The sequence below is a fragment of the Salmo trutta genome, chromosome 40 (genome assembly GCF_901001165.1).
Source record: "Salmo trutta chromosome 40, fSalTru1.1, whole genome shotgun sequence".
Classification (NCBI taxonomy): Eukaryota; Metazoa; Chordata; class Actinopteri; order Salmoniformes; family Salmonidae; genus Salmo; species Salmo trutta.
This window is the reverse complement of record NC_042996.1, coordinates 22,911,205-22,935,011: the sequence shown is the minus strand read 5'-3', so window position 1 is coordinate 22,935,011 and position 23,807 is coordinate 22,911,205. Positions and strand designations below refer to the sequence as shown.

General features: G+C 44.8%; 1 protein-coding gene across 3 annotated transcripts in view; it reads right to left on the bottom strand.

Moving 5' to 3' along the window:
• The window catches only part of celsr1a (cadherin EGF LAG seven-pass G-type receptor 1a), a 133,366-nt gene that overhangs the window by 48,151 nt on the left and 61,408 nt on the right, over positions 1 to 23,807 (bottom strand). For 2 of the 3 annotated variants that reach the window (XM_029742677.1, XM_029742678.1), the window contains exons 5-8: positions 22,986 to 23,208; positions 18,586 to 18,701; positions 14,348 to 14,436; positions 6,280 to 6,360 (exon numbers count right to left, since the gene is read on the bottom strand). In XM_029742677.1, coding sequence (XP_029598537.1) covers positions 6,280 to 6,360; positions 14,348 to 14,436; positions 18,586 to 18,701; positions 22,986 to 23,208 — 509 coding nt within the window. The remainder of the gene's footprint in view (positions 1 to 6,279; positions 6,361 to 14,347; positions 14,437 to 18,585; positions 18,702 to 22,985; positions 23,209 to 23,807) is intronic. The other variant, XM_029742679.1, reaches the window with a different exon arrangement.

The window sequence follows — 23,807 nt, the reverse complement described above, 5'->3', positions numbered from 1 at the left end:
AGTGTGTGAACCAACTAACTCTCTCGTTCTGTGTACTTGTTTTCAGCTCTAAAGTCAGTACAGGCAAACACTCCATTTTATGGCCTTCATAGATTTTTTTATATTCTAGTCATTTAGCAGTTAGTGCATTGATCTTGAGATAGCTAGGTGGGACAATCACATAGGTCAGTATATTTCCCTCAAAGTAGCTTTCAGCAAAGTCAGTGGTAGTAGGGGGGAAAAAGTCAAGTGTGAGTGTTAGTTTACGAAAGGCAACGTTTCTATTTGTTTTACCACTCAGTCTGCCCCGCAGCACAGTAGGTAGGGTATAAGGTTACTGACTGAGGCCTGACCTGACACCTACAGAGCCTTACAGAGCTGACAACACAGGAAACACTGCAGTAACTACCCCAAAACAGCCCTAGGACTGAACACTGATTAACTAACATTATCTTTTCATCTGTCTGTCTGTCTGTCTGTCTGTCTGTCTGTCTGTCTGTCTGTCTGTCTGTCTGTCTGTCTGTCTGTCTGTCTGTCTGACAAGCACATGACAACTTTACTACCCGGGAGGGAGGCTAAGGTCAGTGGTGGATGCATCAGATTACAAACAAAAAAGAAAAAACAACTCTGAAAAGAAAATTCATCCACTTTATGAGGACTTGTAATACAGCTAATGTCATAACTGGAATCTTTCCAGGAGTATATTTTGAGTCACAAGGCAGTGCTAGAGCGTGTGTGTGGGTGTGTGTGATGTCGAGAGTTTGTGTGTGTGTGTGTGTGTGTGTGTGTATATCAGTCTTCCTTCGGTGTGTCACAACACGCCCGCACAAAGACAATGGGGAATGCGGAAACCCTGGACTTCAGATTGGACGGGAACCTCTTCAACATCAGGAGGCTCCAAGCCGCCACGAAGCTCAAATCTGAACGCGTACGCCGATGATGGCGTTCTTGTGGCACATACCCCAGAAGTTTTACAAGCCACCCTCACAGCAGCTGTGAGAGCATACAGCAGAATGGGGCTGTCTGTTAACATCTCAAAAACAGTGGTCATCTGATCCTCTGACTAAAACACCCACATTCTTTATCTCAGACTCATCACTTGTCATTGTGCCACACTTTAAATATCCTGGAAGCATCCTCTCAGAAGACTGCAACATCCACCAGGACATCCAGAATCGGGTCAAACAGGCCTCATCCTCCTTTGGACGGCTAAGGAAGAGGGTTTTTAACAACAGGAACCTCCGCATCAAAGTGGCAGTCTAACTGGCAGTGTGTGTATCTACACTCTGTTATGGATGTGAAACATTGACAGTCTACAGCCGACACTTAAAACAACTGGAGTCCTTTCACATTAAAATGCCTCCAATGCATTTTGAAAGTTTCCTGGCGGGACCGTGTTCCTCACTCAGAGATCCTACAGAGAACCAACTGCAGGAGCATTGAGGCGTCTTTCACACACCACCAGCTTAGATGGCTCGGCCATGTCATCCGGGTGCCAGAGGATCGACAGAGAAGACAGATGCCCATGCCTGCCTCAGCATCAATGGGACAGGCCTTTATTTGCTCTGTCTGTGGCCGATAGTGTGCATCCCGCATCGGATGAAACAGTCCTCAGCAAACCCACAAGCAGTAGTGGAAGTCATCATCGGATACGATGGACTACCTCAAGTGTGTGTGGGAGTCAGGCCCGCGCTGCAGGAAGTTGCTAGCGGAGGAGAGGAAAGGGTGAGCGGGTGTATTTTCATAATGAAGGAAGTCGGGAGCGAAGGCTCTGACAAGACTTGGGTTTCACTGAGGAAATGCAATCGCCTCTCTCTCGCCCTCTCTTTCTCTCCCTCTCTTTCTCTCCCTTTGTCTCTCTCTCTCATTCCAACGTCCAGAATTTTTGGAAAAGCTGTATCTCCTGCCATCCTTTGCTTTGTGTGCTCCTACGGAAGGAGGGGAAAGGCAAATGTTTCATGTGTGTGTGTGTGCATGCCTGATGTGTGTATTTGGTCTGGTGTGTATGTGTGCCTGTGGTGTGCGGGTTAGGGCGTCCGTGTAGCTGTGACATCCCAATGTGTTCTTAGACCATTACCTCACCTACCCTCTGGCAATGTAAACCTAGAGCTATCAATTATTCATACACGCATGCATGCGCACACACACACACACTCACAACCACACACTAGAGCTGGGACGATAAAATGATTGACAGCGACCATACCAATCACTTATCGCAGGCATTTTTGCAGATATTGTTCATTGTGATAAGTAGCCTATACTAGAAAAAGTTTGAAATGAAATAAGTTTGCCAATATGCGTGATTACTAATGGGACAACTAGTAGTTGTAGGTTAAAGGATAATAAAATAAACTGTGGACAACATTATAAACGTATCTTTCTATTTGTCGTTATCACATCAATTCAGGCAATTTTTTACACACACACACACACACACACACACACACACACACACACACACACACACACACACACACACACACACACACACACACACACACACACACACACACACACCCCCCTGAGGATATACAAATGGGTAACAATGTTGCTGTCTCTCCTACAGGGCATGGGGTGGACGTTCAACCCTATATGTTACCCTGATGCCATCTCTATAACACACACACACATATATCAATGTTCTGCTCTTTCTCTGGGCGATGCCAGATGGACAGCAACATTGTCCTCTGAATACCTTGAGCTGAACAATAGGAATAGGAAACCTTCAAATATGGAGTTTGTCTCTATCATACGAATCCCGTGACCCGTTAACGAAATCTGGAGCTAGTTGGAATATCTGTGAGATTACTATCTTACTTCAAACTCCCCACTGTAGGTGTGAAAGGTTACTGTAATACATGTTTTATTCAAGCCTAGGAGTATTGAAAGCATCAAACGCCCATAAGAATGTCTGGCAGTGGATGCTGTTACACATTAACACAGCCTATGAGTAAGAGAAATGGACAGAGTGAGTAAAGGAGCAAAGGGGGAGAGAGAGAAAGAGAGAGGGGAGTAAAAGACAGAGGCAGGTGCCAGGTGTTTACAGCACTAATAATACATCTCTTCTTATCGCCCCCCCTCTTGTTCTCTCTCCCTCCCTAGTTCTCTTTCTCCTGACCACGTTCTCCCTCCTCACTCTCTAACATTGAGTCATGCTACATGAGCTGCATGGAATCTCTGGCTCCCTCATTGGCAAACAGCAATTGGTCTGGAATAGGACACAGGAATTACAACAGGGGTCTTCAACCATTTCTTTCCCAGGGACCCCCACTCAGGCAAACCGGCAACCAAGGGACCCCCCCCCCCCCATCATATGTTAGAAAACAAACAAAAAATGTATGTCTTGTCTTATCATCAGGTGAATGGTAAGGAGAAGTAATCAACATTTTAAAATGAATAGATTTGGTAGATCGTTTTGGATTATTTTGACCTGCTGATATTAAAGACATGCTCTGGAACTTTGGCTTTGAGCTTTAATGTGTCAATGTGTAGTTCATACATGGATAATCAATGAGCAGAATTACTGTCTTACCTCAATTAGCCACGAAATACCTAGTTTGAGAACAACTGTTTATCTGAAAGCTGTGCTGCGCCATTTTCCCTACATTTTCCCCCACATGGGCCAGACCCCTAGCAATTCAAGCAAGATGCACACATAGCAGAGTGAGAGAGCAATGACGAGGTGAACATACGTGATGTTGTCACGTCCTGGCCAGTATATAAGGTTAATTGTTTTGTAGTTTGGTCAGGGCGTGGCAGAGGGTATTTGTTTTATGTGGTTCAGGGTGGTGTGTTTGTTCAAAGGGGGGTTTGATTTAGTATTTCCGGGGTTTTTGGTTGATGTTCTGTGTTCAGCCCTAGGCTTTGCCAGACTGTTTGTGGTTGTTCGCTCGTTCTCGTGTTTTTGTTATTTTTGTACGTTCATTGTTGATAGTTAAATAAAAGTCAAAATGAGCATACACGTACCTGCTGCGTATTGGTCCTCCCTCACCGACGACAACCGTGACAGAATCACCCACCACCAAAGGACCAAGCAGCAGAGGAAGGAGCGGAGGAAATACGAGTTGGACTGGCGGGAGAAGTGGACTTGGGAGGAAATTCTGGACGGGGCCGGACCTTGGCATCAGGCTGGGGATTATCAGCGCCCGCAGTGGGAAATTGAGGCAGCCAAGGCGGAGAGGCGATGGTACGAGGCCAGAGACGCGCTGAGGGAGAAGCACGAGAGGCACCCCCAAGAATTTTTTTTGGGGGGGCACACGGGTAGTTTGGCTAGGCAAAGGAAGAGCCGGAAGCCAGCTACCCGTGGTTATATGGAGGAGCGTATGGGGTGGAGAGCGCTATGTTTCGCTGAGAAGCGCACTCTCTCACCCATACGCACGCACAGTCCGGTGCGAGTTATTCCAGCCCCTCGCAGGTGCCGTGCTAGAGCGGGCATCCAGCCTGGTAGGAGGATGCCTGCGCAGCGCATCTGGTCGCCGGTACGCCTCCGAGGACCAGGCTACCCAACTCCCGCTCTACGCACGGCTACCATCAGGCCCCTGCACAGCCCAGTCCGCCCTGTACGAGCACCCCGCTCGTGCAGGGCTACTAGTTCCATCCAGCCAAGGCGGGTTGTGCAGGAGGTAAGATCTAGACCGGCTGTGCGCCTCCATAGCCCTGGGTTTCCAGCTCCTGTCTCTCGTGCGGACCCGGAAGTGCGTCCACCCAGTCCGACTCGTCCTGTTCCTGCTCCCCGCACTAAACTGCAAGTGCGTAAACCCAGCCTCGCCAGTCAACAGTCGTCGGAGCTGCCCGCCAGTCAACAGTCGTCGGAGCTGCCCGCCAGTCAACAGTCGTCGGAGCTGCCCGCCAGTCAACAGTCGTCGGAGCTGCCCGCCAGTCAACAGTCGGCGGAGCTGCCCGCCAGTCAACAGTCGCCGGAGTGGTCAGACTGCGCTGAACTGCCGGAGTGGCCAGACTGCGCTGAACTGCCGGAGTGGCCAGACTGCCCAGACTGTCCCGAGCTGCCAGACTGCCCAGACTGTCCCGAGCTGCCAGACTGCCCAGACTGTCCCGAGCTGCCAGACTACCCAGACTGTCCCGAGCTGCCAGACTGCCCAGACTGTCCCGAGCTGCCAGACTGCCCAGATTGTCCCGAGCTGCCAGACTGCCCAGACTGTCCCGAGCTGCCAGACTGCCCAGACAGCCTGGAACGGCCTGAGCCGGAGCCACCTCCAAAAATAGGTGGGTTGGGGAGGGGGGGTGTAGCACAGTGCCGTCGTTGACGGCAGCCACCCTCCCTTCCCTCCCTTTAGTAAGGGGGAATTTTTCTTTTGGGTATTGTTTGGGGTCATTTTTTTGTTGTTAAGGTGCTTCCGGGGTAGCACCTTTAAGGGGGGGGTACTGTCACGTCCTGGCCAGTATTTAAGGTTAATTGTTTTGTAGTTTGGTCAGGGCGTGGCAGAGGGTATTTGTTTTATGTGGTTCAGGGTGGTGTGTTTGTTCAAAGGGGGGTTTGATTTAGTATTTCCGGGGTTTTTGGTTGATGTTCTGTGTTCAGCCCTAGGCTTTGCCAGACTGTTTGTGGTTGTTCGCTCGTTCTCGTGTTTTTGTTATTTTTGTACGTTCATTGTTGATAGTTAAATAAAAGTCAAAATGAGCATACACGTACCTGCTGCGTATTGGTCCTCCCTCACCGACGACAACCGTGACAGATGTGGCTCTCCATTTTCGGGTACCAAGCTTGACTTGTGAGAGCTACTTTCAGAACTACTGGTTAAAAGGTATATAACAGTACCGGAGAATCTCTTTAATCTTAGTGCTCCTGTTTGCTGCCGTGGTCACATGACCAGCCCTATTAGAGAAAATAATGTCAGCGGGAACGAGATCCCTCTCTGTGTGTCAGGGAAATTATGACAGGTGATTGGCTGAAATCTGGTGCGTGAAAACACATGGTGCTCTGCGCACCTGCAAGATTCCCTGTAGGTGTTTGAGAGGCAGAGATGTTGACGAACACAAACACACAGGTTTAATGGGTGAGCATTGTGTTTTCAGTGAAGGAAAATGTAGCTACAGTAAAATGAATGACAATCAAATGGAAACCTACGGCAAGAAGTGAAGTAACTCTGTTAAAGAATGAAGTCTGTAAAGACATGCAAACCTTTGAGAAACTGGACAACTGTGGACTAGAACCAAGCTAACCATAGAACCACCGCAAGACTAGACCACGACTAGAGCCAGACCAGAGACCAGACTAACCCCAAGACTAGTACTAACACCAGTACTAGAGCTAAGACACGAGAGGCCATGCTACTGTACCTCCTTGTGTGTCAGCTCCAGCCAGGCAGTATAAAGAGGGACCCCCAACACCCCACTGGACCCCAGCAGGTGCAGGCTGTCCTGGGTAGACCATGGGAGAGAGAGGGGTGTGTTAGATCCTTTAAGATCTGCAACTTTTGTGTGTGTGTGTGTGTGTGTGTGTGTGTGTGTGTGTGTGTGTGTGTGTGTGTGTGTGTGTGTGTGTGTGTGTGTGTGTGTGTGGACTACAGCACCAACAGTACATCCTCTAGTCTAGTGTAAGCGTGTGTTTGTCTGTGTCTGCATGACAATGTATGCATGTTTGAGAGAAATTGTTTCTGCTCATTTAGATCTCAGTGACTGGATTATTCTGCACGTTCTCGGCTCAGCAGAGAAATGGTCTAAATAAAAGTTCCTATACAACTCCAGGCATTATATCAGCTTCTACACTTCTAGAGAACCACAAATATTATCTCCCTACAAAACCAATGGCTATGGCAGGTATGACTCCCATTTTAAAATGCACAGTTTAACTCACTCAGAGTTTATGATCATGAGTCCAGCTGTGAGCACTCCCCTAAGAGATATAGATACTGGCTTTAACCTAGAAAACATACATATAACCCCATAGATCATCCCCACTACCACACTTCCCCTCTGTCATCTCTCTGCACTGTTTGCATAGAAATGATCCGTCGTAGAGCAGAGACACACAGAGATACAGAGACATAACACTAGCTGCTCTGTTTGGTAGAGCTAGCATGACTGAATTAATAAGAGAAAGCTGTTGGGAGGGTGAGAGAGGAGGCAAACACTTTATTGTGCTGTGAGAATGACCCAGCAGGAGGTCCAGTGAGGCTAGACCTGTTTGTGTAGTCTGGTCCCAGATCTGCTAATACTGTGTACAGCCAACTCGTATGGTCACTGCCGTGCTACTACTTGTGGTTCTAGGCCTGTGGTTCCCAACCAGGGGTACTAGGACCCATGGGGGTACTTGGCCTATCCACAGGGGGTACTTGACAAGACTCATGAGCCCATAGGCCTACTGATAAAATGAGGGGGTACCTCAGGGGTACTCCTGGCAGAGCCAAATTCTGTTGGTGGTTAAATTCCATGTGACAGTTGAGTCACGGTAATCACCTCTTATGCACTCTGGACATGCGTTGGTAGTACCCAACTGGCTAACGATCATCAGGTCCTAATGGCCTGGTACTCAGGGCTCTATTGTCCCTCTAACCACTCTGACATCACATCAAGCACATCAAAATTGTGTCATGCTTTTAAAACTCACCTCACTGTGATTGATCAAACAAAGAAATTCAACAACAGGTTTAAACTGAGTGGAAAACATGTTTGTTGTTTCAAAGCCTAACACAACAAAATGAACAGCGCTTTCTTTTTTTGTACTTTTTACCCAATTGGTAGTTACAGTCTTGTTCCATCACCGCAACTCCTGTGTGGACTCGGGAGAGGCAAAGGTCGAGAGCTATGACCCTGCCAAGCTACACTGCTTCTTGACACACTGCTCACTTAACCTGGAAGCCAGCCACACCAATGTGTCAGAGGAAACACCGTACAACTAGCAACAGAAGTCAGCGTGTATGCGCCCGGCCCGCCACAACGAGTCGCTAGAGCGCGATGGGACAAGGACATCCCTGACGGCCAAACCCTCCCTTAACCCGGATGATGCTGGGCCAATTGTGCGCCGCCTCATGGGTCTCCCAGTTGCGACCGGCTGTGACACAGCCTGGGATCAAACCCGGTGTCTGTAGCGACGCCTCAAGCACTACGATGCAGTGCCTTAGACCGCTGCGCCACTCGGGAAGCCCCTGGACAGCGCTTTCTACGGTTATGATTAATATACATATTAGAGCTTATGTGTAGGCCTATATATGAGCCCAAGCAACAACAAAAGAAGCCTACCAATACATAGCCTACCGCATATTACATACGGCAGAAAAACATTAAAACAAAATAACTGAACTACGGGATGCTGTTGGTTCATTGATTGTGCATGGCAGCTTACAGAGTTAGCCTACAATTATAGTACATTTGTATTTGACTTTGAATAGAATATTAATTGGGCATTTTTTATATTTCATCATTAATAGGCTGACACATTACCTTTAGCTACAGAATATCTTACCACAGTGCGTTTCTATCTCGTCTGCTCTCTCCTTCATTTATTTCTCGAGCGTGCAGAGAGAGGGGCTGTCAGCTAAATGAAATAGATGTTACGATGTTCCCGAACAGATTTCACTTGGTTTCCCCAAATGAAGCACTGGGTAGCTTCAGGAACAGGGTTGAAGAGCCCATGGCATATAGGGTTTGGGTGGAATATCACCTCTCACGTAGCGAGAGGCAGCATGCTCCTCAAACAGTGGTTGATGGGTGGAGTGAAATAACAGGAGCAGCATACCTGGCATGATGGAAAAAAAACAACTGGCAGGAAAGGAGCCTCCATTCACTATTAGAGAGCATACAGATTACATATTTTTTCCCCCTGCCCCTGTTCCTGCCCATTTGATAATGTAATTTGACATATTATTAAAGAGAAGATGAAACTGAGAATAGTCTGATGGGTGAAAATATGATCACTTGATGAGAGAACAACGTGTGCAGCCTGCGGCAAGGAACAGAGCACAAGCTTTTTTTGTGACTTTCTCTAATCATCAATAGCCTGAAGTCGCATCGTGCAGCCCATATATGTTTTGATTTCTATGACATTCTAAAGTTTGTATCATTCACAACTAAAGTTGCCAAATAACTCTAAATCTAGCATATAATACGCATTTCAAATGATCACTTTTACGCTCAACATAGCCACTTCATATGCAGACTCTCGCTCTGGAATGGTAAAAATATCCTTTCTATTTTACTCAGCTAAGTTCAGTTATATTCTTCTTACTATAAAATCATATAATATAAAATAATGGCACGGGACTTGTCTACTAAATGAACAAGCCTACAGCCTACGGCATGGATTAATAAAGCCTCGTATCTATAAAGGCCATGTTATCACCATCTCCATCAGTCAGAGTATGAGTTTTAGATGAGGGCTTCGATGCAGCAGTGTGATTAGGGCTAGCTATTAGAGCTAGCTAGGCCTGTCTGTGTCTGGGAATGTGGCTAATAGAGCATGTTATACTGCATGTAAATAACATCATGTCCTCTAGACTGCTCCGTCCAGACCACAACTATTAACAAGTCTGACACTAGGCCCAGACATAGACCCCTTTACAAATAAACACACAGACAGACACACACTTGTCAACCTCTTGTCCTTACTGAACATTCATTATTCAACATAGTGGCTAAAGTCATCCATCATAAGACAACTCCTGCCTGCCTGCCGCTGCTTCAACCAGTGGTCTACAACAGAAAAGAGAAGAACAGAAATACACCACGGTGATTCAACATACTTCCTCCCCAGACAATCATCCTTCTGAGAGATGACGTGACGTCACTTCCTGCTTCATTATCATCAAAACCTGAACAGTCCAAGAATATCCCTTTCTCTCTGTGTGTGTTTCCTTTTTAGCTCTGCAAGTGTGTGTGTGTGTGTGTGTGTGTGTGTGTGTGTGTGTGTGTGTGTGTGTGTGTGTGTGTGTGTCTTGTGCCAACTCCTCTTGCTGTCCTTGAGACGTCGCTACTCCACATCCAAAATAAATTGGGAATTTCTAAAATGTCTTCTATTGTGTGAAATCTTCAATAGGGAGGCCACCCCCGCCCTGCATGAGTCTAAGCACCACACACACCACCGTAAATCACCAAGCACAATGCAAGTGTGTCTGTTACCATGGTGGCCCAATGCCCCTCATAGCCCATCCCCTTGCGGCCTCTGACCTATGGTTTGAGGAGAAAGGGGAGCAGACTTTTAGGGGCTGTTTGGGGTGACTGGGCCTCTCCACTCTGATATGGACAACCCTTAATCTAACCGGTGCCTTGAGAAGCCTTGAGTAGGCCATAAAAATATCATAGGCTGAGTCCCAAATGGCACCGCATTCCCAGCAAAGTGCACTACGTTTGACCAGAGCTCTGGTCCAAAGTAGTGCACTGTGTATGGAATAGGATGTCACGTGGAATGCAGACATTGAGGATCGCTTTATGAGTCCTCCAAAGCTCTGATGTAGAAAGTGAGCTTAGTCTGGCTTTAGATGAAGGCATGGATCCTATCTGGACTGTCAGGACCAGGTTTGGCTGTTCTCAATGTGACTGGGGTGAGGTATAACATAAGGTGACAGCGTGCCTGGTTGCAGTAGCCTCTTCCTAGCTTTAAGGGATTTCATCCAGTTCCTGGACAGCAAGGTTATTATAGTGTTTTTATATCGTTTTTATTTCTATACATTTTTCAATTTTTATTTTAAATTCAGATTCTCTTTTTTATTTAGTTTTAGTTGTATTAAAATATTTATATTTATTTAAAAAATTTAGTTTTAGTGTTAGGAATAGAAAGCATGCATTGGAGGCTAGTTTTTAGTGAATTATTTGTGCCACTTCTTGCAATTGGGGGTAGGGTGATTTGCTAGGTCATAGGTTAGGTTAGGTTGAATTATTAGGTCAATCTCAACGTGACTTGGATTTATTAAAAGGAAAAGCCCGAGACTGGTGCAAAATAGATGTTGGAAGGAACATTTATTTTGCATGTGTTTACAACAATGCAACGCTTTTTAACTTTAGTAGTACATGTAAGAAGAATCAAGTTAGCTACCTAGCTGATTTTTTGGCTAATGATAGCTAGTGATAGTGATCAAAGATTGTGTATAAACTGACAAGATACTGGACTGACCGCTCAAACAATGGGAATAATGTCGGCAAAGGCATGAGGAGGTTGGATCAGGGGGGGACATTCTAGCCAATGAGAGGGCAGATAAGCATGTGAACAACAGGCACAACTCTGGCTGGCATACCATGTGCGCCCACTTATATCAAAGCAACCTAAACATTACAGCTATTTGATCGAATAAGCCTCACGTAGCAAATTAGCAATTACATATTGTGTTGACCAAATTCGACCCTCTCTCAATGACCTCCAAACTAAAAAAAATGTATGTGTGTGTGCTAGAGGTTTTTCCACCCGACATAAAAGAACCGTCATCAATAAATGAGAGATATCGGCCAAATTGTAAACACCATTTTTTATTTTACTTTTAGCCCTTTTTCTGCCCAATTTCGTGATACAGTCTTGTCCCATTGGTACAACTCCTCTACGGACTCGGGTGAGGCGAAGGTCGAGAGCCATGCGTCCTCCAAAACACAACCCTGCCAAGCCGCACTGCTTCTTGACACACTGCTCGCTTAACCCGGAAGCCAGCCGCAGGAAACACCGTCCAGCTGGCGTCCGGGTCAGCTTGCAGGCGCCCGGCCCGCCACAAGGAGTTGCTAGAGCGTGATGGGACAATGAAATCCCGGGCCAGCCAAACCCTCCCCTAACCCGGACGACTCTGGGCCAATATGGCGTCGCCTCATGGGTCTCCCACTCACTGCCGGCTGTGACACAGCCCGGGATCGAACCCAGGTCTGTAGTGATGCCTCGCGCACTGTGGTGCAGCACCTTAGACCGCTGCGTCACTCGGGAGGCCCACCAAATGATCAACTTACGTGTCTTTAAAAACTGCCTATAACAAAACAAAGAACAACTAGTTGTGTTTCGATGTGTAGCATATTCAAAACTTTATAGCCTATTGTTATATTGATTTTTACTTTCCTAAAACAATAATTGTCCACCTTACGGTTAAGCTGTTGGAGATTTGAGCGATAAATGCGTCAGGGCATTGTATGAATATAGGCCTAGGCGTCAACTGTATGATATTAATATAAAAAATATATATTTATATATAAAGTAAGAGAAGCTTAAGCCTAGCCCTAGAGAGATGGAGAGAAAGACAGAGATATGCCGGCACAATGTTCCCAACACAGACGTATTTCTTTATACTTGTCAGATAGACTACTACTGCTGCTATACAGAAATAGGCGTACACAAGGAAGCTAATTTGTACATTTTCAATTTGAGTATTTTTTTATAAAGACAAGCATTATATTGTTAGATTAAAGGCGGAACTCTGGTAGGTCTAAAACATTCTTCCTCAACTTCAACTTGTTGGAGTGCTGGGGTGTGTAATAATAACCATAGCCTACCACACCAAAAATGTACAAAAATGACTTAACTTTATTAGGGTAATATCAAAAGTAAGTCGACATTGTTTATAGGGGAAATACCAACAGGTTATTATATTTCATAATTAAATTAAGTTTAGCATCTCGCCCTCTGGTTTTCAGGGTTTGAGTGAGAGTAGCCCAATACCAGGCCCCTACCGGTAACTCCATTATGTTGCTGCAAACACAACATTACAGCTGGAACTTCATTTAGCCAACAAAAATGTCTCGACAAAATGAAACAAAAAACACTTTTTGAAAACGCTATTTAAAGAACTGGTTTAAATTCTTAAATAGGCCTACAATAATAATAATAATGATATACAATCATATTAATGATAAAACAAATGATAATAAATACTAAAATAAATAAATGAAAGTTAGAAAATTGCATCAAACCTAAATAGCGCGTTGCACACAGTCCATTAAGGCCGTTCATCTCATCTTTGTCCACTACAGTATTACAACTTGTCCCCGAGGACATTCTTCTTGTCTGAAAATGAATTTACTTCAATGGAAAAGGCCTTTCACTGGCTCTCTCCTCAGCAGCAGGCGCACATGAGACGAGCACCCTGAATCTGTTTCAGCTGGACATATGCTATATGTTTTATTGAGTTGCAATTGGCTGACACATAACAAGCTTGCCCAGTTCTCATCACCTCACACACATTCAATTAACAGAGGACGGGTCCAATCTGTAATACATTTTTTGTTGCACGTACCCGAGGCCCATAGCAATTATATCAGACCTGACCCAGATCCGAGAACAAAGTCACAATTTAGGACCCGCTTGGGTCCAGGGTCGGATCTCGAAATTTCGGGTCTATTGGACCCGTGAAGACCTCTAGTGTGTGCACGTGTGTGTGTGTGTGTGTGTGTGTACTTGTGGGCTCGCCCATGCGTGTGTGTTAGCGCTCACTCGTGTCTGTGTGTGAGATTGTGTTTGTTTTACGTTGCCGACAGAACACTAGTAGCATAGGTTCAGTCACGGGAGAAACTAAACAAGCAAGAAAGAGGAGGGATTTGGTTTAGAAACAGGAAATCTACCCAGTCTGGCAGTAGCATGGAAATTAATCTCCCCTGTTCCATGGTACTTTACCCCCAATACAACACACAGAGCAATAAGAACCAACACAGGTCTGAAACCTGCTAGGAGGTCGGCCAATCACAACGCAGTATTTGACGTCTGCTACACCGGGTTAGGGAAGCCAGGAAAGTAGGAATCAAAGAAAGGCAGGAAATAAAGAAACCTGTCTTTCGTGACAAAAATGTATGAGGCTATTCTAAAGCTTCAACACAAGGCACATGCCTTCCAGTTAACATATGCTTTTCTGGAAACCGGTTGGGAAAGAGTCTAAAAGTCGGCACTAAGAAACTCTCACATGTTCAGAGAAGCATAGTCTATAACATAGGGTTGAGGTAGGAGTAGGCCTGTACGCAGAGATGGATAGAGCTGAGATGTCTGCTGTTGTGGTTCAATAGGCCCGAGGCCATGGACGTTTGTGGAAAAATAACACCCAGCAATTGACTGCCATATCAGTCTAATATACGATTACCTCGTTAAGATTGGCTTTTAGAAAGAGCATGGGAAAACCACAGTTTCCCTCTGGCTTGAACAGTTGACATGTAATATATTTCTGATTAACTCTGACACACACACGACTCATAAGATCTTTATGATATAATCATGATCTTTATGATATGGTACTTAAATGTAGTCACACTTTAACTCAATAATCCATAATAAAGGTGGTCGAAATATCAACAGACTATCAACCAGGTTATCTGAGTAGGTGAACTTGACAGGTATACAGACTTCTCCATTGGGGTGTCCATTACGTTTCTGTCTTCAACATATGTTTACTGTTTATATGCACAGCAACAGACAAGCCAGACAAGCCAGAGAGAGAAACAAGGTGTAGCCGTGTCTTACCTTGTTGTAGTAGTGCAGCTGGACAGAGTGCCACTGACTGTCACTGACCCCTCCGGGAACAAAGGGATGGACCACGGTCTTAGTCTCTCCTGGAGGAGGGCGAGAAAGTGATGGGGAGAGAGGGAAAGGGAGAAAGAGGGAGAGAGGAAAGATAGGAAAGACAAGAGAGACGAAAAGAGGTTGTGGTTAATTCAATACCATATTGTCTGTTGAATGTACATAACCTTGTATGCCAGACCTGTAGGCTCTACTTTAAAAGGAAGGATAAATGTCAAAGAATATATGCTTTACAACATGTACGTCAAAGTTAAAATCAATGTAAGGAAACCTATTTCTCTCACATGAAACTCCAACATGGAGAAATAAAAACACAGCCAGACCCACAAAGCCAGCCAGCTCACACAGTCATCATAAATCACACTCACTGTAAGAACACCAAGGTTTTCCAACCATATCAATGGTTCTCGTTCACCACGTCTGCAGAGCAACAATCACACCAGATTTACCCAGGGCTTTACTGACTGTTTACCAAGGGCAGGAGTCTCTCTGGAAGAATTTACCCACCAACTCGGTCAACATTAACGCAACACTGTAGCTGTGTTACACAGAGTCATTAGTCATGGTGTTTAGTGTGTCGTTATCAGAAAAACTCAATGACTTCTGCAGTCCCACGTTGCCTTATCATGTTGACTGTGTGGTATCAACTCCAGGGCTCTCTAGACATTGGCAGTGAGACACACTCAGCACATGGGGATTCAACAACAAGAGTTGTGGTTGTTTGCGTGCATACAGTTGAAGTCAGAAGATTACATACAGCTTAGCCAAATACATTTAAACTCAGTTTTTCACAATTCCTGACATTTAATTCTAGTGAAAATTCCCTGCCTTAGGTCAGTTAGGATCACCACTTTATTTTAAGAATGTGAAATGTCAGAATAACAGTAGAGAGAATGGCTTATTTCAGCTTTTATTTCTTTCATCACATTCCCAGTGGGTCAAAAGTTTACATACACTCAATTATTATTTGGTAGCATTGCCTTTAAATTGTTTAACTGTGGTCAATCGTTTCAGGTAGCCTTCCACATGCTTCTCCAGTTGGGAGAATTTTGGCCCATTCCTCCTGACAGAGCTGGTGTAACGAAGTCAGGTTTGTAGGCCTCCTTGCTCGCACACGCTTTTTCAGTTCTGCCAACACATTTTCTATAGGATTGAGGTCAGGGCTTTATGATGGCCACTCCAATACCTTGATTTTGTGGTCCAATCTATTTTGCCACAACTATGGAAGTATGTTTGGGGTCATTGTCCATTTGGAAGACCCATTTGCGACAAAGCTTTAACTTCCTGACTGATGTCTTGAGATGTTGCTTCAATATATGCACATCATTTTCCTGCCTCATGATGCCATCTATTTTGTGAAGTGCACCAGTCCCTCCTGGAGCAAAGCACCCCCACAACATGATGCTGCCACCCCCGTGCCTCACGGTTGGGATGGTGTTCTTTGGCTTGCAAGTCTCCCCATTTTTCCCCCAAACATAACGATGGTCATTATGGCCTAACAGTTCTATTTTTGTTTCATCAGACCAGAGGAAATTTCTCCAAAAAGTACAATCTTTGTCCCCATGTGCAGTTACAAACCGTAGTCTGGCTTTTTTATGGCGGTTTTGGAGCAGTGGCTTCTTCCTTGCTGAGCGGCCTTTCAGGTTATGTCGATATAAAACTTGCTTTGACTGTGGATATAGATACTTTTGTACCTGTTTCCTCAAGCATCGTCACAAGGTCCTTTGCTGTTGTTCTGGGCTTGATTTGCTCGTTTCGCACCAAAGTAGGTTCATCTCTAGGAGACAGAATGCATCTCCTTCCTGAGCGGTATGACGGCTGCGTGGGCCCATCGTGTTTATACTTGCGTACTATTGTTTGTACAGATGAACGTGGTACCTTCAGGCGTTTGGAAATTGCTTCCAAGGATGAACCAGACTTGTGGAGTTCTACAATTTTCTTCTGAGGTCTTGGCTGATTTCTTTTGATTTTCCCATGATGTCAAGCAAAGAGGCACTTAGTTTGAAGGTAGGCCTTGAAATACATCCACAGGTACACCTCCAATTGACTCAAATGATGTCAATTAGCCTATCAGAAGCTTCTAAAGCCTTGACAACATTTTCTGGAATTTTCCAAGCTGTTTAAAAGATACAGTCAAGTTAGTGTATGTAAACTTCTAACCCACTGGAATTGTGATACAGTTAATTATAAGTGAAATAATCTGTCTGTAAACAATTGTTGGAAAAATGACTTGTGTCATGCACAAAGTTTTCCTATTTTGTTGCCTTACAACCTGGAATTAAAATTGATTTTTGGGGGGTTTGTATCATTTGATTTACACAACATGCCTACCACTTTGAAAATGCAAAATATTTTTTATCGGGAAACAAGATAGATAACACAAATAAACAGAAAACTTGAGCGTGCATAACTATTCATCCCCCCAAAGTCAATACTTTGTAGAGCCACCTTTTGTAGGACATCTAGCCACTGGGATTTTTGCCCATTCTTCAAGGCAAAACTGCTCCAGCTCCTTCAAGTTGGATGGGTTCAGCTGGTGTACAGCAATCTTTAAGTCATACCACAGATTCCCAATTGGATTGAGGTCTGGGCTTTGACTAGGCCATTCCAAGACATTTAAATATTTCCCCTTAAACCACTAGAGTGTTGCTATAGCAGTATGCTTAGTGTCATTGTCCTGCTGAAAGGTGAATCTCCATCCCAGTCTCAAATCTCTGGAAGACTGAAACAGGTTTCCCTCAAGAATTTCCCTGTATTTAGCACCATCCATCATTCCTTCAATTCTGACCAGTTTCCCAGTCCCTGCCAATGAAAAACATCCCCACAGCATGATGCTACCACCACCATGCTTCGCCTGTGGGGATAGTGTTCTCGGGGTGATGAGAGGTGTTGGGTTTGTGCCAGACATAGCGTTATCCTTGATGGCCAAAAAGCTAAATTATAGTCTAATCTGACTAGAGTAGCTTCTTTCACATGTTTGGGGAGTCTCCCACATGCCTTTCGGTGAACACCAAATGTGTTTGCTTATTTTTTTCTTTAAGCAATGGCTTTTTTCTGGCCACTCTTCTGTAAACACCAGCTCTGTGGAGTGTATGGCTTAAAGTGGTCCTATGGACAGATACTCCAATCTCTGCTGTGGAGCTTTGCAGTTCCTTCAGGGTTATCTTTGGTCTCTTTGTTGCCTCTCTGATTAATGCCCTCCTTGCCTGGTCCGTGAGTTTTGGTGGGCGGCCCTCTCTTGGCAGGTTTGTTGTGGTGCCATATTATTTACATTTTTTAATAATGGATTTAATGGTGCTCCGTGGGATGATCAAAGTTTCTGATATTTTTTTTATAATCCAACCCTGATCTATACTTCTCCACAACTTTGTCAGTGACCTGTTTGGAGAGCTCCTTGATCTTCATGGTGCCGTTGCAGACTCTGGGGCCTTTTGGAACAGGTGTGTATATACTGAGATCATGTGACACTTAGATTGCACACAGGTGGACTTTATTTAACTAATTATGTGACTTCTGAAGGTAATTGGTTGCACCAGGTCTTATTTAGGGGCTTCATAGCAAAGGGGGTGAATACATTTGCACGCATTACTTTTCAGTTTTTTCAGTTTTTAGAATTTTTTAATAAGCTATTTTTTTTCATTTCACTTCACCAATTTGGACTATTTTGTGTTTGTCCATTACATGAAATCCAAATAAAAATACAAATGTATTTAAATTACAGGTTGTAATGCAACAAAATAGGAAAAACGCCAAGGGGGATGAATAGTTTTGCGAGGCACTGTAGGTCTTTATGGCTCGCTAAGTGTCTATAATGTCATGAATCAGTCTGCTCAGGCTCTGTCGGGGGAAGCAGCTGCTCTCTGACCACAGTAAAACACTCAACCCTTTCACACAGCCAAATCCAATGCATCTCTAAGTGTAACTGCACAGCAGCATAGCCAGACAATGGAGAGGACACATTCTAATGAAATCCTGTAACTGTTTGTTTCACACTGGTCAAGGAGTTCAGCTGATAAGAGTATTTACCAAGTGGTTTGTGAAAGCCACATTAATGATATCCTTACAGCGGAGTTGATAAATCAAGCTATCAGCTAGTGTTGATACAAGCAACTTGTAAGTCATTTTCCAGCTCTTTGTGTGAACATGATTATTTGCACTGTGGACACACTGCGCCCTCTCACCTGCAGAGAAGGTGAGTTGGATCTGTTCCTCGATAATCTCCAAGGCGATAAAGTCGTGTTTCTCGTTAAATCTCCCATTGTACAGCAGTAGGGCATTCCTCTCTCTGGTGGCAAACCTGGGGACAAGATGGACACAGGGTCAACCTTCTATTGTCAAACCCACATTTGGTGCCAAAATGGCACCCATTCAAATCCTACATCTCAAACATAGTTAGCCAAACTTTTTTTTGGTGAACAATTATTCATTAGGTTTTTACAGTATGTGGCATGGTTAGACAATCTGTCACAGAGTCTGTGTATGTAACCCAAACTGCCAGATAAGATACACTATATATACAAAAGTATGTGGACACCCCTTCAAATTAGTGGATTCGGCTATTTCAGCTTCACCCATTGCCGACAGGTGTATAAAATCAAGCACACAGCCATGTAATCTCCATAAACAAACATTGGCAGTAGAATGGCCTTACTAAAGAGCTCAGTGACTTTCAACGTGGCACCGTCATAGGATGCCACCTTTCCAACAAGTCAGTTTGTCAAATTTCTGCCCTGCTAGAGTTTCCCCGGTCAACTGTGAGTGCTGTTATTGTGAAGTGGAAACGTCTAGGAGCAACAAAGGCTCAGCCGCGAAGTGGTAAGCCACACAAGTTCACCGAACTGGACTGCCGAGTCAGCACAAGAACTGTTCGTCGGGAGCTTCATGAAATGCTGTTTATGGCTGAGCAGCTGCACACAAGCCTAAGATCACCATGCGCAATGCCAAGCGTCGGCTGGAGTGGTGTAAAGCTCACAGAACGGGACCAGTGAGTGCTGAAGCACGTACCGCGTAAAAGTCGACTGTCCTCGGTTGCAACACTGTCTCTGGAAGCAACGTCAGTACAAGAACCGTTTGTCGGGAGCTTCATGAAATGGTTTTCCATGGCCTCAACCCCATCGAACACCTTTGAGATGAATTGGAAAGCCTACTGCGAGCCAGACCTAATCGCCCAACATCTGTGCCCGACCTCACGAATGACCTTGTGGCTGAATGGAAGCAAGTCCCCGCAGCAATGTTCCAACATCTAGTGGAAAGCCTTCCCAGAAAAGTGGAGGCTGTTATAGCAGCGAAGGGGGGACCAAATACATATTAATGCCCATGATTTTGAAATGAGATGTCCGACCAGCAGGTGTCCACATACTTTTGGTCATGTAGTGTATATGAGAGGTGGGATTTGGGTATGGAGAGGTGTGTAAGGAAGGAGTGAGAAACTCCTAAGGAAGAAAATAGGAAGAGAGACTTGAAGGACAATAAGAAAGTGTTTGTAAGACCAGTGGTCTAGAGTCAGGAAGGAGGAAGTAGATGCCCTGCCCTGGTGGCCCGTCTCCCTGTTAACCCCTGCCATAGTACAGTGCCTTGGAAAAGTATTCATCCCCCTTGGCATTTTTCCTATTTTGTTGCATTACAACCTGTAATTTAAATTGATTTTTATTTGGATTTCATGTAATGGACATGAACAAAACAGTCCAAATCGGTGAAGTAAAATGAAAAAAATTACTTGTTTCAAAAAATGTAAAACAATTAAAAGCACAGAAGTGGTGCGTGCATATGTATTCACCCCCTTTGCTATGAAGCGCCTAAATAAGATCTGGTGCAACCAATTACCTTCAAAAGTTACATAATAAAGTACACCTGTGTGTAATCTAAGTGTCATGTCACATGATCTCAGTATATTTACACCTGTTCTGAAAAGCCCCAGAGTCTGCAACACCACTAAGTAAGGGGAACCACCAAGCAAGCGGCACCATGAAGACCAAGGAGCTCTCCAAACAGGTCAGGGAAAAAAGTTGTGGAGAAGTACAGATCAGGGTTGGATTATAAAAAAATATCTGAATCTTTAAACATCCCACGGAGCACCATTAAATCCATTATTAAAAAATGTAAAGAATATGGCACCACAACAAACCTGCCAAGAGAGTGTCACCCACCAAAACTCACGGACCAGGCAAGGAGGGCATTAATCAGAGAGGCAACAAAGAGACCAAAGATAACCCTGAAGGAGCTGCAAAGCTCCACAGCAGAGTTTGGAGTATCTGTCCATAGGACCACTTTAAGCCATACACTCCACAGAGCTGGGCTTTAAGGAAGAGTGACCAGATAAAAAGCCATTGCTTAAAGTATAAGAAAAAAAATAAGCAAACACGTTTGGTGTTCGCCAAAAGGAATGTGGGAAACTCCCCAAACATATGAAAGAAGGTACTCTGGTCAGATGAGACCAAAAATGAACTTTTTGGCCATCAAGGAAAATGCTATGTCTGGCGCAAACCCAACACCTCTCATCACTCCGAGAACACTATCCCCACAGTGAAGCATGGTGGTGGCAGCATTATGCTGTGGGGATGTTTTTCATCGGCACGGAATGGGAAACTGGTCAGAATTGAAGGAATGATGAATGGTGCTAAATTAAGGGAAATTCTTGATGGAAACCTGTTTCAGTCTTCCAGAGATTTGAGACTGGGACGGAGATTCACCTTTCAGCAAGATAATGAGCCTAATTATACTGCTAAAGCAACACTCTAGTGGTTTAAGGGGAAACATTTAAATGTCTTGGAATGGCCTAGTCAAAGCCCAGACCTCAATCTAATTGAGAATCTGTGGTATGACAAAGATTGCTGTACACCAGCGTAACCCATCCAACTTGAAGGAGCTGGAGCAGTTTTGCCTTGAAGAATGGGCAAAAATCCCAGTAGCTAGATGTGCCAAGCTTATAGAGACATACCCCAAGAGACTTGCATCTGTAATTGCTGCGAAAGGTGGCTCTGCAAAGTATTGACTTTGGGGGGATGAATAGTTTTGCACGATCAAGTTTTCTGTTTTTTTTGGTCTTATTACTTGTCTGTTTTACAATAAAAAATATTTTGCGTCTTCAAAGTGGTAGGCATGTTGTGTAAATCAAATGATACAAACTCCCCAAAAATCTATTTTAATTCCAGGTTGTAATGCAACAAAATAGGAAAAATGCCAAGGGGGTGAATACTTTCGCAAGCCACTGAATGTGTGTGTGTGTGTGTGTGTGTGTGTGTGTGTGTGTGTGTGTGTGTGTGTGTGTGGACTACAGCACCAACAGTACATCCTCTAGTCTAGTGTAAGCGTGTGTTTGTCTGTGTCTGCATGACAATGCATGCATGTTTGAGAGAAATTGTTTCTGCTCATTTAGATCTCAGTGACTGGATTATTCTGCACGTTCTCGGCTCAGCAGAGAAATGGTCTAAATAAAAGTTCCTATACAACTCCAGGCATTATATCAGCTTCTACACTTCTAGAGAACCACAAATGTTATCTCCCTACAAAACCAATGGCTATGGCAGGTATGACTCCCATTTTAAAATGTGTGTGTGTGTGTGTGTGTGTGTGTGTGTGTGTGTGTGTGTGTGTGTGTGTGTGTGCGTGTGCCTGCATGTGTGCTATGAGAGGCACAGAGGGCACAAGAGTCAGACACCAGATGCCAGCATGGCAGTGGGAGGTGCGGAGGGGAGCAGGGGGGCAGGAAGACACAGCCGATAAAAGAAAACAGTGATAAGAGTACCTCATCACAGGACTCTTCCTGTTTTCACCCTGTTCTACCGCTTCTCACCGAAACACACTCTGCTTTTCACATCAACCCACTTTTATGACCCTCACCCCTCCCAGAACTTCAAATGGGACTAGCAACAGATCTGACACAATATTTACACTATTGTGCAAGTGCACTAGTTTTGATCAGAGCCACATAGGGCTGTCACATAGAATGTAGTTTACTAAATTTATGGGCTGTTTGAGAGACAAAGAACTTGATCTGCATTCCCATTTCTGTGTTCCTGCCTTGACTATGAAAGGTGTTATAGATATTTTTCCTCTACGGCTGTTTCAACAGATAAGAGTGTGAACACACACACACACACACACACACACACACACACACACACACACACACACACACACACACACACACACACACACACACACCCTCTCATGTGTTTAATGTAAGCGTTTTTGTGTGAGCTCCGACACAATAAAGATGTCTCTACATGCCCCACTGAACTGGTCTACTGAACTGAGCGAAGTGTGTGTTTGTTTGTGCAACCTTCCCTGTACCCAAAATACAGTTGACTACACACATGCAAACATGTACAGTAGACATGTCGCTCTGTTAACACATGATCAACGGAAGCAGGATGCACCTGAGCTCAATTTCGAGTCTCATTTATTTATTGTGTGTAAATTGCTGATGTTTGTTATTTATGGAATTCATTTTAGAATAAGGCTGTATTTATGGAATTCATTTTAGAATAACACTTTCCAAAGGCACTGTAGATAGGGAGAGATACAGAGAGGGAGAGAGAGAGAGAGAGAGAGAGAGAGTAGATAGTTTCCAAGTACTCACATGAATGAGACAGTAAAGTGGAACCTCTGTCGTAGTCCTCTGAAGGTGATAAAGGACTGACCAGGGAAAGACCTAGTGGTCATCTCGCAGTAAGGCTTCTCGTACTCTCCCGGGGGACACTGGCACATGAACCCCCCTACCAACAGGTCCACACATTTCCCCCCATTCTTACACACCCCCGGGACACACCGCCCCGACCGGGCGTTCACCTCACAGTGCTCACCTGGGGAGAGAGGGGAGGAGGGAGAGAGTGATATACCCACCCGGTCAGACACGCAAAAAGTCATATTCATAGAGTGCATTCCCATTTCCCATTTCTGAGAGACTGAAGACACTGAACAGACGTCACTGTTTCTATATTGCTCTGCTGAATGGTTCTCATGGAGAATCTAATAGTAATAATAGTCACATACACCAGATAGGTGCTGTGAAATGTGTTATTTTACAGGGTCAGCCATTGTAGTACGGCGCCCCAGGAGCAAATTAGGGTTAGAGACACTAACTACTGGTCTGGACATCACAACACCACCACAGACACACAGCTTAGTTTCCCACTGACAGACTGTCTGTCTATGAGACCACAGGAAACTGGCTGACTGGCTCAAGTTTTCAGGCCATCTTCGAGTCCATCAGTTTCCTTATCTAAGATGGCCGCCAACCATCGCCGTCAACTCCAGCTCCAGTGTTGTGTCAACCATCATCCCGCCAAGATCTGTCTAGGAGGCGAGGGGAACAGCCAGGTATGCGTGGGATGGAGGGGGGGCGCAGGACCCTGTCTGGACCCTGGTAATGACTCTTCTCTCTGTGGTATAATCCATTTTC